The sequence below is a fragment of the Mesoplodon densirostris genome, chromosome 6 (genome assembly GCF_025265405.1).
Source record: "Mesoplodon densirostris isolate mMesDen1 chromosome 6, mMesDen1 primary haplotype, whole genome shotgun sequence".
NCBI classification, from domain to species: domain Eukaryota; kingdom Metazoa; phylum Chordata; class Mammalia; order Artiodactyla; family Ziphiidae; genus Mesoplodon; species Mesoplodon densirostris.
In genome coordinates, this window is record NC_082666.1 from 21,955,465 (window position 1) to 21,970,645 (window position 15,181).

Here is a 15,181-nt window from a genome sequence, read left to right on the forward strand (position 1 = left end):
ACCTTGATCCATGTTCCCTCCTTCAGCAGCCTCCTTTTCCAGATGCTTCTTTCTCTGTTATTTCAAATGCCTCATTTTTGGAGTCACATCTCCCAGCTCCAGAGGGGGAAACTGTCAGAATAGGCAAGGCCTGTGGGTATTTCCTACGGGGCTGAAAACTCTGCTTCAAGGTCTCCCCTACCCACTGCCCCTACTCTTGTTCTGAAGCTGCTTGAGTTCCCAACCTTCTCATCTGTCCTGGGGGCATCCTTCTGGGCTTCGCTGGGGCTGGTCTTAAGTCTCCAAAACAGTCAGATTCCCCAGAGCTTTGCCTGTCATTTGGGGCCCTCTTCTATCCGACTGAGCCTCTGGGTTCTTTGCATTGTTACAGCAGTCCTGGTCCCTATGTGTTTGCTTGGTAGCTGCTTACACCAGACTTTCCTGCTCACTGGGCTCTGCTGCTAACAGCCATGATCAGGTATCTTGGCATTTCGGCTACAGAGGGCCGCTTTCTCCCCACCTCCCACCCCAGCCTCGTCTGGATATGAATATTCCCAGGTGGTTTGAGATTCCACTGGCTTACCAGTTGACTGCCTCGCTGGGCCTCCCTCCAGGAAGCGCCCCCAGCCCCTCCTTCTGAATCCCAGAGGCCCTGCTGGCTCTCCTTTCCTCCTCTCCCTGGGGCTCTTGTGGTGGCCTGCCAGCTCCTGTCCTTGCCTCTGCCACCCAAGCAGGCCCCTTGCAGCCTCACCACATTTTCCCCTCCCCTCTGCCGCCCTGAGCCAGTATACAGACAGCTCTTGTGAAGCTTCTGAGAGTTTTTATTGCTCCTGACCACAGGGGAACAGAAAGGGGAAGAAAATAAACAAGGCAGTTTCACAGTTCCATGCTGACTCCCAAGCCCACAGGTGGAGTTCCAGGCTGCTCAGTAGCCTAAGAGTCCATGCCAGCACACACACACACACACACACACACACGTGCACACATATGCACACAAACACATGCGCGTACACGCACGCACGCGTGTGCACCATCCACAGCCGTTTTGTTAGGCTTGGTAAGAGGAGAACAAAGGCTCCTAAGTGAGGGGCAGCTGTGGGGTCCTCAAAAGGGTCCTGGTTTTGCATGCAGACAGATCAAGGTTTGAATCCTCAGTTTGGTCTAGCGTTAAGCCTCAGTTTCCTTATCCGTAAAGAGAGGTCATTTTTCCCAAGGTCACTGTGAGGTTGAAAGCAAATGATGGCGAGGGCAGCATGAGACCCAGTTCCCGGGCAGAGGAGAGCCTTTGTTGAGTCGGTGCTGTGGGTGAGGCAGCTTGGTGTGCCTGGGGCTTGCTGGGAATGGCCTGTCCTACTTTGCTCCTTTCTCTTCCGCCTGCTCCCCAGGAGGCCTCTTCCTGACTGACTACTCCACCTGCTCACCCCGCAAGCTGAGTCCCTTCCGCTCCTTCGCCAGCACCGAGCTCTTCCACTTCCATGTTCCCGAAGACACATTCCTGGCTGTGTGGAACCTCATCATCTTCAAAGAGCAGGGGGGAACCTTTGGGGACCACTGCCCAGACCAAAGTGTGACTGTGTGAGCGTCTGAGTTAACCTCCTGACCCCCGCTTCCAACCCCAGGCCACTTTCCAAAGGAAAATGCCAGTTTAGGAGTATCTAAGCTGACCTCCTGACCCTGACCCCTGACCCTTGTCCGGATTGAAGTGTGACTGGCTGAGGGCCAAGACCTCTGTCTCCTGACCATTCCTGGCTACTGTGTGACTGTTTGAGCGCCCGAGCTGATCTTTTGCCCCTTATGTTCTGACCCCTGACCTGGAACCACTTTGTTGTGTGGGTCGGTATAGGGAATCCACTTGTTTTACTGGTGATAAATGACAGTTCTCCTTTCCTTCCCCCGTTTTCCATGTCCCACCCCATTGCCTACTTTCCTCTTCTCTTCATTCTGGTCCCCCAGGTACTTCCGTTCTGGGGCACCCCCTGTCATCAATCCCCTGCACACACACTTCCCAGGGGACACGGCTGTGCCTGGGGTTTTCTCACTGACTCTCAGCTGGACACTGCCCAACCGCACCTCTGGCATCTTTAACGTCAGCAGCCCCTTACCTGGGGACTGGTTCTTGGCTGCCCACCTGCCCCGGACCCACGGCCACATCTCTGTCAAGGTGGGTTGATACTGTCCAGGGTAGGAGGGGCCAGAGCTGCTTCTCCATCTCTGGGCCACCTGGCACACCAGGCTTGTGCCTGGGTGGGCAACAGCATAAGGGTGGCTGGCGTGGGGCATAGCTAGAGGTCAGCAGGTCACCTGGTGGGTCAAGACTAGTCTTGTTCTACGTTTTGGTTGGTGATAGCCCCGCGGACTCTGGTAGGCTTTAGCCCAGTCGTTAGTCCATTTGGGAGTATACGTTCCTCTTCTATCATAATTTTAGCTCCTGACACCTTATGGAAGATGGTAAGAGAATACTCTGGGGCAGGGAAGCCTTTTCCTGTTAAGAAGCAGCTTTGGGCGACTGGCATCCAACCTGAGTGTTGACGCTCTTTCCCCCAAACATCGGCAGTGATTTCATAGAGCAGAGTTTGTTAAAGTCTCCAATGTTGTAGGGTTGAGGTCAAGCTGCTTCTCCATTCTGGTTTGGAGGGGAAGGAAATGCTGCAGAGTTTTCCTGCCACTCCCAGGCACTGGGCAGGCTAGACCTCTTCATTACTGTGAGAGGACCTGAAGGTTTCTTGCTCCTGTCCACTGGTGGGAAGGGGGGTGGGATGCGGTGGCCATGTCAGAGTGGGATGGCCACGGGTGTGGGGTCAGTGGTAACGGCAAAGGGCCAAGTGTGAGCTGAGCAGGATTTAAAGAACAGGACGTGAAAACAAGAAAGTGAGTAGGGTTTGGCCACTGAGAATTGGGAGGGGCAGAAATTCCCAGTCAGGTGAGGATTTGACCTGGCCATCTCTCTCCAGGGTGAGTTCCTTGAGGGCAGGGGCCCCGGACTGTGTCAGACTCCCCTCTCCTCCTCCTGCTGAGGCCCAGCATTCAGAGGTGTTATAATGCTTTTGAATGAGCTGAGAATTACACAGGGACAAGTGTATGGGCACTGCTGTTGTCAGAGATGGGAACTCAGGCTGAGGGAGCATCTCGAGGCCTCAGTGATAGGCCAGTTTTTCCTGAGAGTGATGTACGGGAGAACCTCCTCTGCAGGCCTGGGAGCCCTCTGGGTGAGAGCATGTTGTGAACTTGCCCAGAAGTGGCTCTGGGTTCTAGGTTCTTGACTCCCATCAGAACCAAGCGTTCTTCTATTAGGAGGAATGTCTTCTTAGGTCTTTGGCCAAATCCCAAAGAGCCTGTTCCTGGTCCCAGCTCTGATTCTTGACTCTCTTTGTGAGAAGAGAAAATCCTTCTGAAGCCCTGCTGTAGTTATCCAACAACCTTTCTGACTGAGCAGGAGGAACCTGGCGCCTAGGCCTGGGCTGGGATTATGGGAGCTGAAGCCTGGTTAGGAGAGGTCAGAACCAGGCTTGACGTGCCCATTTGCATCTAGATATAGTTAGTGGGGCCTGGGGAACTTGGTACTGCAAGCTGGAGCCCTACCCTGTAGAGATCCCTGGGGTATGGTGAGATTAGAGAGAAGAGGGCGCAGTTACCCCTTGCCTGTGACTGGCAGCCATGTGTGGACCCCATGAGGGATGGAGCTCTCCAGTCAGGCCTGTTCTAGAGGTTGGGGGGCAAGATCTTCTTTGTGTTTCCTCTAAGAATTTGATTATCTTCTGGAATCTTATATGGGGCTGTAGGAATTCTTAAGTTCTCCGATTAATTCCCTAGAATCAAGCCTATGGCTGGGTCGTCCAGAGCATTTCTCCAGGGCTCCGTCTTCTCTGCTTGCCTCCTCCTCGCCCCATTGTCCTGACTTCCTATAAGGCTTGGACAACACAGGAAGTTATTGTGGGTTCAGGGATGTCCTTGGGTGGGGACTGAATGGTCCCAGAGTAAGAAGGCAGCACTGTTCCTCAGCTTTGGGGATGAGTTCAGGCCTCCCTTCAGACCTTAGTCTTTGAGCACCTGCTTTGTCCCAGGCCTTGGGTTGGGTGCTAGGGACACAGATAAATAAGATGTATACTAGTGAGATACAGGAGGTATTTTAAGAGGACAAAGGAGAGGTGGATAACTCAGCTTGGTAGTGTGGTGGGGAGTTGGTTTTAGGAAACTGTTAGGAAGTGAGACCTGCTGTTGAGAAAGCAGGGAAGGGCATTCCAGGTGGTGGGAGTAGCATGGGCTAAAGCTTAGAAGGGAGAACTGAAGTGGTTCAGTGTGGGGCAGTCATTGGGGTGAGTGAGGGAGCTGGAGGGGTGAACAGAGGCCAGATCAGGAAGGGCCTAGAAGTTTGAACTTTATCCCAAGCGTGAGAGGGAGACTTAAGAGGTTGTAAAAGGGAAGTGACTTACCTGGTCCAGGCCACTCTCCTGGGCTGTGGTCCCACACTTCTGCTGGCCTCTGTGTGTATCATTCACTACTGTATTCCTAGCGCCCGGCACAGAGCCCGGAACATGGTGGGGGCTTGGCCAATTTTTGTTGCGCTTCTGCCATCTTCTCAAACTCATGTTTCCAAAACTGATCTCATTTCTCCTCCTTTCCTTTTCTCCTTCTTACTGTCAGCTTCTTCTGTCTTGACCTGTGCCCTCTATCTCCTTACCTTTCCTGTGTGGCGCATGTATTCCTCCTGTGGTGTCCAGCTGCCAGTCTGCCCTGAAGGGCTGCCCTTTGGCTTGTGGGTAACATCTGGCACCCAAATGGCTTATTAGGGGAAGTTCTCCAAATGTCTGGGGCACAGTTCTCCTCGAATGCTTCCTCTTCCCAGCTCCAAGCTTTGAAAGTAAGTGAAAGCAGATAAAAGAATGAAAACAACAATAAGGAAAGAAATGGAGCAGATTGTACAGAAGAAAGGATTCAGTTGAATCCACCCGCTAGGACCAAGTGTGGCTCAGTATCTCAGCTGAAGTGGTTCAAATCTGCTAACAGTCTTCCTTCTGTTCTTCATCCTCCTTCTAAATTATTTTATTTGTATTTCAAATAGGTAATATATGCACCTGGTACAACATTCGAAAGGTACAAAAGGCATACAGTGAAAAGTAAGTCTTCCTCTTCCCTTTGTCCCCTTTCAGTCCCCACGTTTCCTCTCCAGAGCTAACTAGTAACTAGCTGTTACCTAGTTCCTTATATTACTCTTTCCTTCTTGAAACATTTTCTCCTCTTGTCCTTGGTGACTTTACAGAACTGTCCGGTTTTCCTCCTGCCCACCGCCCACTCCTCTGTCTCCTTTCCTGGCTTCTCCTCTGCTTGATCTCTTCACGTGTGGTACCCCAAAGCTTGGTCCTGGGACAACTCCTTTTTATTTCTTCATTCTCTTGCTAGGTGTCTCCAGCACAACAGTTTTAAATACCACCTATAAGTTCATGTCTTCCAGGTGTATTAAGTGAGTCCAAATTTCTTTGAATCTCAGACTTTATATCCAGTGGCTTACTTGACATCTCTGATTGGATGTCTAAGACCAGTCTCAAACTTAGGAAGTACATATCCAAACAGAGCCTCAAGTCAAAATCTCTTTAATTCCTATTTCACTTCTCCCCGTCTAAGCCTCTTTGTTCTCTAATCTTCTTCTCAGTAAATGGCACTGCCATTCACCAGTTGCTCAAGCCCCAAATTTAGGTGTCATACTTGATTCTTCTTTTTCCCTTATTTCCCCACAACTAATAAAGAAAAAGTATTGTTGACTCTACTTCTAAAGGATGCCCTGGATGCATCTACTTGTGTTTCCACTCTTAGCACACCTTCGCTTAGCCGTCTGCTGGGCCACCACAGTCATCTCCTAAGTGGTCTCCCTGCTTCCACTCTTGCCCCCCGCCGTCTCTCCAGTGCTCACCTACTTCCATGTTGACTGGTGCTAGCTAACTGTGGGCCGGGGCTGTGCCGAGTGCTGGAGTATTCCCACAGAGAAGGCCAAGATCTTTGGGCATCTTCAGTCTGCAGGCCTCACCCAGAGGCTCAGGCCTTACTAAAGAAACTCAGCCCACCTATACTAGGACAGTCTAGGCATCAATCTAAGGCCTTCCACTCCAGCTTCTTTCAGACTGCTTCTCACTCTCCTTCTCACGTTTGGCCCTCCTGGTCCCTCAAGCTGCCTTGCTTTGGCTCTGTTCCTTCCAAGACCGCTGATGTGGACTGAGTTTGGATTTTCTCGCTTGGCTTCTGCCTTGGGAGCTCTTGAGGACCTGACTTCTGGTGCCCTTTCTGTGGTTCCATTACAGGATGAAGGTCCCTGCTGCACCTTCCCTGGTCTCCACTGACTGAATGCTCCCGTCCACAATAAGGGAGGTGTTAGACATGCACATTATACAGTTTAAGGAAGGAGCACATCTTAAATAGAGAGGTCATGTCCACTGATCTTTTAGTTAGGGCAACAGCAAGCAAAACGTGGAACAAAGTGTTTCTTCCCTCTGGACTGTATAGTAAGGACAGGGGCTGTCTCCCGAGTGTGAGTCCCCACCCTTAGGACTTATTCACCACAAGATTATTGTGGTGGTGATTCCTACGTTAGGAAGTGGGGTTGATGAGATAACTCATGAGAGTATTTCTGGTCCTTAGGGCTTGACACGAAAGATGAGGGACTTCTGCTTTGGATATCAGAGATGGAGGTCTCTGAGCAACGAGGTGGGTTCAGGAGCTCTTTGAAGGGACCTCTTTTTGACACCTGTTCTTTAACTCAACAGATATTTTCTAGCACCTAGTATGTGCCAGGTGGTGTGCTAGGTATTGGGGGTGCAGTGATGCAAAAGGTACAGGAAAATTCCAGGCAGAGGGTAAGGAGATATTCCAGCCTGGCATCCATCAAGGCCCCCTTCCAACCTTGTGGAGCTTTGCTAGAAGTCAGCAAACAAACAAACAGACAAAACAAAAAAAAGTCAGCAAACAAGCCTTGGCTGGCTTTTTCCGTGGCATGGAACTCAGTGGGATGTCAAAGCCTGGAATTCTTGTCCCAGGTCAAGGCTAATGGTATGTCTCGGTCAGAATAACCACATAAGTGAACAGTGGCCTCTAGTTTATTGGGCCAGCATACGACCATTTGTCCAGAAGATGAGAGAAGCCTAATCAGGAGCCCCCCTCCCCAGAACTGCTAGAATCGAGGGCCCAGAGAGCTGCAAACGCCACAGAAGAGGAGCCGGAATTAATGGGCCCATCCTCACTGGAGATGCTGCAGGGCCAGAGTGGTGTCCCCCCGAGTAGAGAAGTGTTAGGGATTTTATCCAGAAGAGTAGCTTGGGGAGATGTGGCGGTTCTCCTCCAGTGGCAGAGGAAACCCAGACTGAGGCAGAAGGAGCAGATGTATCCGTGGGCCCCTGAGGCAGAGCGGTGGTCGGGGGACAGAAGATAGGCTTTGGCTTCATACAGGTCAGAGCTGCCCCCAGCTGGGTTGATTCGCTTATTCATTCATTTATTCAGCAAACATTCATCTGTGAGGGGTGCACTTTACTTCAGGCTCTGTGTCTGGGGGAACAAAATAAGACCAGGTTCCTGTTCTCAAGTTACCTGTAGTCTGGAGGTCCCTTGGGAGGCAGAGTGGCTCTTCCCTGGGGGTATTAAAGCAGAGGCTGGACAAGCACTTGGGAGGGGCAGGTGGACAATAAAGGAAATGAAAGATTCGGATGGCGGAAGCGGGGAGGTTTGGACTGGAAGCCTTTAAGGGGCTTTCTAGTGCCCTTCGAGTGCTAGTGTTCTACGTTCCTGAGGGCTTGGTGGGGGAATGAGGTGGTTTGAAATTACCTTGAGGGGCTGTCCAGGAATGCTCAGGAGGAGGGGTTACTGGAGGAGGGGTAGGGAAGGCCTGACTGTCAGGAGGGGCCCAGTTTTGAGCCCCTAAACCTCAGCCAATGCTGAGGATCCCAGCAGATCCTGCAGACCTAGGAGGGACCCAGAGCTTAGAGGACTGTGGTCACAGCCCCAGAAGCAGGAGGGCCAGAGGAGGTTTGTCCTCCGCCTCAGCAGGCTGTTCACCTTCTTTTAGTAGCACCTCGCTGTCTCCCCTCCTGCCACCCCTGCTTGTTTCTCAGGGTCTCCAGGATGAGTGTCAGTACCTCCTTCAGCCGCAGCTGATTGTCCGGCGTTTGTTGGACGTGGCTGTGCTGGTGCCTGGGCGACCCTCCGAGCAGACCCTCTCCCTCCACAATCGCTCAGCCCTGTACAAGTAAGTCAGATACTGCCCCACACCGGGCCCTTCCCATGTGTCTTCCCCAGCCTCAGCCTACCTGCTGATCCTCCTCTCCCTCTGGCCAGCCTGGACTGCTGAGCCACCCAGACGCTCAGGGCGGCTCCCACCCCTGCCTCCCCCTCTCCCAGCACAGAGGGGAAGGCCCGAAAAGGCCTCCGGTTCTTCCGTCCCCTATCCCTCCCTTCTTCCCAGTGTCTCCCTCATCCTGTGTCCCTCTCACCTCTCTGTACCCTGTCTTTTCTCACCTCCAACCTCCCCCCTGCCCAGGGTCTTTGTGCCCAGCTTCACTTACAGGGTTTCAGCGCAGCTGGTATGCGTGGGGGGCCGTGGGGCATCCGCCTGCCCCCTGACACTGCGCCTACGTCCCAAGGCCCCACCCCTGCACAACTCAAGCTCTGTGGCCTGTGGAGGTGCCTCGGTATGCCAACTGGAGCTGGCACTGCCCCCCTGGGGGCACTGGGTCTACGTGCGTGTGGAGACACCATCCCGGGGCCCTGTCAGGACCGTCTGCTTCCAGCTGTGCGTGCGGTTGCAAGGTCAGAAGCCCCACACCGGCTCCAGCCACCCAGCTTGTGTCGACTTCTGTGGCTGGGAGGAGGCAGGCACAGTGGCTGTGTTCATTGGTCCTCGGCCACGTCCCTACGACCTCCCCGGCCCAGCCCAGGCTCCTTTACTCGCCAAAGCCCTCCCACTTGGAGCTTCAAGTCATTGGAAGACCTTCAGATCTCTTCTTGGTACCTGACTTGGGGCTCACTAAGGGACCTCATTACTCTCCTTGATTTAATCTCTCAGTGTCCTGGCGTAGGCAGGGGACAGCTAGGACTTCTGGGACATGGTCCTTGCCAAAGCCCTTGCAAGTCAGTGAGAGGGTCCATCACCTGTTTCAGCAGTGTCCTCACTGCCCTTGGGGCGGGAGAGATGACCTTGAGTCCCTCCAACATGACATTCCATTAGCTGTGACCACTAGGAAGCCCCTGGACCCTGTCCTGTGACCTTAGATGCCAGATGCCAAAGGGACATTCGATTCCAGTTCTTAGCCTCCCCACCCTTTGTTATACCCTGTGGGGCTTAAGATCCGGTGTGTGGTGGGGCTGCAGGGCTGTGAGGGCGGCAGGCCCCAGCTCTGATTTCCTCTGCCCCACAGAGTGCCCACAGCCCAGCCTGTCCCGTGCCCTGGTCCCCGGAGCTGCCATGAACATGCCCCAGTCACTGGGCAACCAGCCACTGCCCCCAGAGCTGTCATCCCTCGGGGCCCCTGCCGAGGGGCCCGGGGCCACATCCCCACCTGAGCACTGCTGGCCAGTGCGCCCGACGCTGCGCAATGAGCTGGACACCTTCTCCGTCCACTTCTACGTCTTCTTTGGCCCCAGCGTGGCCCTCCCCCCTGAACGCCCAGCCGTGTTTGCCCTGAGGCTGCTGCCAGTGCTGGACAGCGGAGGCGTCCTCAGCCTGGAGCTCCAGCTCAACGTGGTACTATTTGTGGAGAGCGGGGAGGTCGCCCTTTGGGGGAACCCGAAGGGGAAGGTGTCGGGGTGAAGGGGCCCTTACCTACTCCAGGAAGCCTATCTAGGTTGCTTTCACCTTTCATGGTTAGAGACCATGCCTCAGCCCAATTCTGGTCAACAAACATGCCCTGAGTATTTACTACACATGGTCTGGGTCAGCCAGGGCAGCTGAGCGGTCTGGATTTTCCCAGTTTTATAGGCTTACCTGCCACTCACTAAGGGCCTCTCTCTATGGCAGGTGTTTACTTTTTCTTGCATATCTCCTGTGATGGGGAGCTCACCACCTCTTGAGGCCACTCTGATTGCTAGAGGCATTCTTGGCATTCCATCAAAGTCTGCCTCCATGGATTTTTACCCACTGACCTTTGTTTTGCCCCAGAAGCTATATCCAGTAGTCTACCCCGTCCTTCTTTTTTTTTTTTTTTTAATAGACATTTTTCAGAGCAGTTTTAGGCTTACAGAAAATTGAGGAAAGTACAGAGAGTTCCCCTCTTTCCCCACACAGTGTCCCCTATTACTCACGTCTTGCATTAGTGTGGTACGTTAGTTGCATCCCTATCCAATTTTAACAGCCCTTTGGATGCCTCTCAGCCTCGCCAAAGCTGAACAGCCTCAGCATCTTAGAGTTCTCATCCTCTGCCGTCTCCTCTGGTCATACTTCTGGTCATCATGCCTCTGAAATAAGTGATCCAAGGTGGTCTGACCTGGGTGGCAGGCAGCATTTGTGCAGCCTGAGATCAAGTTACCTCTTTCGGCTGCTGCCTCACACTGTGGGGTCACCTGAGGCTTGTGGTGGACTAAGACCTCTGGATCTTTTTCCTTTTCTTCCTTTTGTTTCTTCAAAACAATTGTATACATTTACTTTTTTATTATGAAAATAATAGGATCACATATAAAGGCTTTGGAAAATAGAGGAAGACGCCTCCATAACACAACTGCATAGCTTTTTGGTATATGTCCTCCTAGTCCTTATCCACGTTAACTGATTTGTTTATCTAGTTGTAACCAAGGACCATGCACATTTTCATGCCCTGAGCTTGGTTCATGTGAACCGCTGCCAATTCCTATCTCAGATTTTTGCAGCACACTTTTTAACCTGAGTGGAAGAATTTATGTCCATCTTTGAGGCATTGCCTAGCACTGGTTTGGACCTTGCCTCTTCACTGCTTTGTGTAATTCACACACTTGAAAAGCTGGCCTTCTAAACCTCTTGGTCATTATTTCCAGCACTGAACAAGACTGCGCTGAGGGCAGAGCCCTGTGTCAGGCCATTGGCAACTGTCTTGGGTTGGCGTTGATCTAATTATTTATCTACTGTTCCCTCAGTCAAAAATCCTTTTAACTTTACTATCCCTCAGCTCTGGGGCAGGGATCATTTTCCTATCATCCACCTGAGACCTGGTCTGTGTCTTAAGGTGGTATTTTATGGGACATGGCTCAGAACTTCCTAGTGATCCTGCTGGTCAGGACAGAGCTGACTCTTCAATCCCAAGATGATCCTTATTTTCATACTCAACTTCTCTGACTGTGTTCTGGCTAAGACTGTATATGTTTTGTGTTTGCTTATTGCCATGGCTTTAGGCAATGACAGTGAAGTCTTGATTTGTCCTTGAAACTATAGAGCCTATGTTACAGACCAGCCCCACCCATACTGATTCTTCCTCAGTATCCTGAGAGGAGAGGCCCACCTCCCCTGCTGCTTTGCCCTTTCTCTGCATTCTTGTCTATTTTCTCTAAAAGGCATCTGCTTACATTCCAGCCATCTGCATGCTATGACATTGCTGCACCCCTCAGACAGCCTGTTCTATTTATTCTGAAAGGTATATTGGCACACCTACTCTGATCTTTTCCTCAAGTATTTTGATGTTTTCCCTTGGATCAAAAACTGGACATTTGGCTCAGAGAACTGCATACCTAGAGAACATTTTTTCTTTGGCTCCCACCAGAATGGCTTTTGCTGAAAAATACTTTGGCATATGGCCCTGGGCTTGCATTGAGGGAGGTTATGAACAAGTTGTATGAAATTCACTCTCGCAGCTAAGGATAGGAGGTGGGGCAGCACACAGTGCTTCTTTGATGTGAATTTAACTGAGAACCACCCTTTTGGGTGCAGTGCTTCTCCTGAGACTCTAACTTTTATCTTGTGGACTCACAAATGTGGTAACTCACGTTTCCTTCTTTGCTTTGGTTGCTTGGAAGTCAGCAAATACATGGCCCACATCTAGGGACAGATTTGTAAATTTCCCTCATGTATTTATTTTATCCTGTTATATGTATTTAATAAGCTGCCTCAAATCCTTCTTGAATGAGATGAGCTTATGGCATCCTGTTACCTTTATTCTTGTAGACAACCCTTTCCCTTTACTCCTGTGGATATCCAGTTTCTTTTAATCCCAGCCAGCTTGCTACATTTAGTCCCGTAGGCGTTCTATTACCACTGCTCAGTACCTAAATTATTTCACCTGAGGAAGAGTGCATTTCTTTACATGCCTCCCGCCTTCAAGGCCCAGGTGAAGATGTGAAGATGACTGACAAACCTTACAATCACCTTTGTTTACAACTAGTGTCTACATCCAGCAACAGTGGTCTTCCCCTTCCCCCCATCAAGCTAGATAGGACTGAAAAAGTGGGTGTTGTCTCCTGCCTGGACAGAATTTAAACAATTCTTCCCAAAGAAAGGATTCAGAAGTGGCCTTGCCTTCTCATCAGTCTTTGAAAGATCTCTGCTCTGGAAGATCTGGTGTTTCCCAGTTTTTCTGTTGTAAGAACGAGGAGGTGAGGGGTGGGGAGGGTGCTTCCGTGTGGAGAGCACCTGCAGGAACGGGGTGTCCAGTGAGGGCCTGGAGGGGTTTCTGGGGAGAGGTTAAGAGGTGGAGGAGTCTGGCGGGGGGCGCTGGTGGGAGGACTTAGAGGGTGTGGCCGCCTCATCTTTATACCCGCCCTGCCCAGAGCTCCCTGCGCCAGGAAAATGTGACAGTGTTCGGATGCCTGACCCACGAGGTGCCCTTGAGCCTGGGGGATGCAGCAATGACTTGTTCCAAAGGTGGAGTGAGGAACCGGGGAAGGAGGGGGGGCTGGAAGTCGGGGGCAGGGGGGTGGGTATGGAGGAAGGATGGGCTACAGCGTCTGGGAACTGGGGGCAGGCGGGTGAGGGTTCTTTAGGTCCTGACCCCACACTGACTCCTCCCTTCTCCCCTCAGAGTCCCTGGCCGGCTTCCTCCTCACGGTCAGTGCCACCTCCCGAGTGGCCAGGCTGCGAATCCCGTTCCCGCAGACGGGCACCTGGTTCCTGACCCTGCGCTCCCTGTGCGGGGTGGGGCCTCGGTGAGCGGGGCGGGGCAGGGCGCGGCCGGGCGCGGCGGGGCGGGGCGCGGCTGCGCCAGGGCCCGGTTGATTGGCAGTTTGTGCGCAGGTTCGTGAGGTGTCGGAACGCGACGGCCGAGGTGCGGTTGCGCACTTTCCTTTCCCCGTGCGTGGACGACTGCGGGCCCTACGGCCAGTGCAAGCTGCTGCGCACGCACAACTACCTGTACGCGGCCTGCGAGTGCAAGGCCGGTGAGCCGGCTGGGCTGGCGAGGGACCCCACACGGGGCGGTCGGGAGGGAGGCGGCAGCCTGAGTAGCCGGGTTTGAGGTGGGGCGGAGTCAGGGTGGGACCAGCCTCCTCTGGCATTGGCGTCGGGCTTGAGCAGAGGCCGCCAGCGGAAGTGTCCGCTGAAGCCCGGGCTGCCTTCTCACCTCTTCCACCCTGTGTCCCTCCCGTCCGCAGGATGGCGGGGATGGGGCTGCACCGACAGTGCGGATGCGCTCACCTACGGATTCCAGCTTCTGTCCACGTTACTGCTCTGCCTGAGCAACCTCATGTTTTTGCCCCCCGTGGTCCTGGCCATTCGGAGCCGATATGTGCTGGAAGCGGCTGTCTACACCTTCACCATGTTCTTCTCCACGGTATGCGGTGGCATCTGTGTCTTCACCGAGTCCTTATCCATGGTGGTGGGTGAGAGTCTACATGTCCACCACGGGGTTTGGGGATGTCTACACCTTCATGGTATGAGAATGTCTCCTCTTCACTGTACAGCAGTGCTTCCTGACCGCTTCATATCATGGCATGCGAACATGATAATTTATATAAGGCACATTGGGATATATGAGCAAGGCTGTTTGCGACTTAAGATAACAGTCACTGGAGACAGTGTGGGGTCTCCAGCGACCCGCACCCTGCCTGTCCACTCTAAGGGCTGAGGGGACCTTTACCTCAACACACTGGCTGAGAAACTCTGACCTACAGTTTGGAATTGTGTCTGTACAATTCCCCTGAGATGCTACATCTAGGGATCTTTTCATCTCATCCCTGGGCTCTTGGTATCTTGTGATGTACAGTGCCTGCCTATGAGCACTGCAAACATCTTAGATGGATTTAGACTTTTCCACATGTCTTAGCAACAAGGATATCACAAAAACCAATACATGCCTCTCTGTTGTCCAGTATTAATAGATTAGACATATATCCAAATTACAAAAATCCTACTTATCATCTAGGAGAAAGTGGGGGGCAAATGTCCTGAAACTGAGTCATGTTCTAGGGTCCTGGTTGTTTCTCCACAGGTGAGGAACAGTGGGCTGTAACCGAGCCATGTAGCAGGACCTTGGCCACTTAAGCTGCATGAGAACAGCACACCTCAGTTTTGTTTGACTGGTCCCCTTTTTAGACCTGCTCTGACAATGCCCCACTCTGTTTTTATATTCAACATTGTTTCTCTCTCTCTCTCTTTTTTTTAGTTTCCAGATCCTTTTTATATTGTTGCTCACCAAATCCTCTAGCAACAGCTCGTTCACCAGCGCACTCTTGGTTATGTGCAGATCTAATGTGGTTCGCAATTAGTAAGAACACCTAAGTGTGTCAGGAGCCTGGAGCGTGTGAGGAGAGCATATCCATTCTCCTGCACTTCACAAAGCATCCTAGGCATTGGCTCCAGGGTATTCAGTATCAGATGACGTCTTATCTTCTGGATTTGATGGCATATCATCCTGAAAAGAAAAGACCTTCCCCTAGTAGGAACACTGGGGGAGTCGAAAGTGCCTGGCACCACATGCAGTGCTTCCACTTTCTTAAATAAGGCAGTAAGCAAATGATCAAGGAGAAGGTACTGGCTCTGAGGTGTTGCCTAAAGTCCTGCTCTAACTCCTGTTCTTTTTCCACACGTGCCAAAGTGTAGAGCTACTTGTGATTCATTTTTCACAGGCAGGTTTCCTGTTGTCACTCTTTCCTGTTCTTTATTTAGTTTAGACTTATTTCATTCCTTAGCAGTCTCCATTTAAGGACCCATCGGTCATATTGCAGGTATCAGCACCAGCATAGTAGGCGACAGTCTTCTTCCTTGCCTTCAAATCCAGGACAGTCTACACCTGGGAGTAGTGTGTCAGTTCCTACCCAGGGCCTGGGAGCAGAC

General features: G+C 52.1%; 1 protein-coding gene across 10 annotated transcripts in view; it reads left to right on the plus strand.

Annotated features, from left to right (window-relative positions):
- Nucleotides 1-15,181, plus strand: part of TMEM8B (transmembrane protein 8B) — a 131,803-nt gene that overhangs the window by 3,859 nt on the left and 112,763 nt on the right. For 6 of the 10 annotated variants that reach the window (XR_009532761.1, XM_060100825.1, XM_060100817.1 and 3 more), the window contains 9 exons: nt 1,365-1,554; nt 1,933-2,140; nt 8,070-8,203; nt 8,495-8,961; nt 9,372-9,697; nt 12,682-12,775; nt 12,933-13,056; nt 13,145-13,287; nt 13,501-13,679. Coding sequence is in view for 9 of the 10 variants with exons in the window: in XM_060100817.1 (XP_059956800.1) it covers nt 1,365-1,554; nt 1,933-2,140; nt 8,070-8,203; nt 8,495-8,961; nt 9,372-9,697; nt 12,682-12,775; nt 12,933-13,056; nt 13,145-13,287; nt 13,501-13,679 (1,865 nt within the window). In the remaining variant the exon portion in view is untranslated. Of the gene's footprint in view, nt 1-1,364; nt 1,555-1,932; nt 2,141-5,057; nt 5,094-6,606; nt 6,673-8,069; nt 8,204-8,494; nt 8,962-9,371; nt 9,698-12,681; nt 12,776-12,932; nt 13,057-13,144; nt 13,288-13,500; nt 13,680-15,181 lie in introns of those variants that run through there. The other 4 variants (XM_060100820.1, XM_060100821.1, XM_060100823.1 and 1 more) reach the window with 4 other exon arrangements.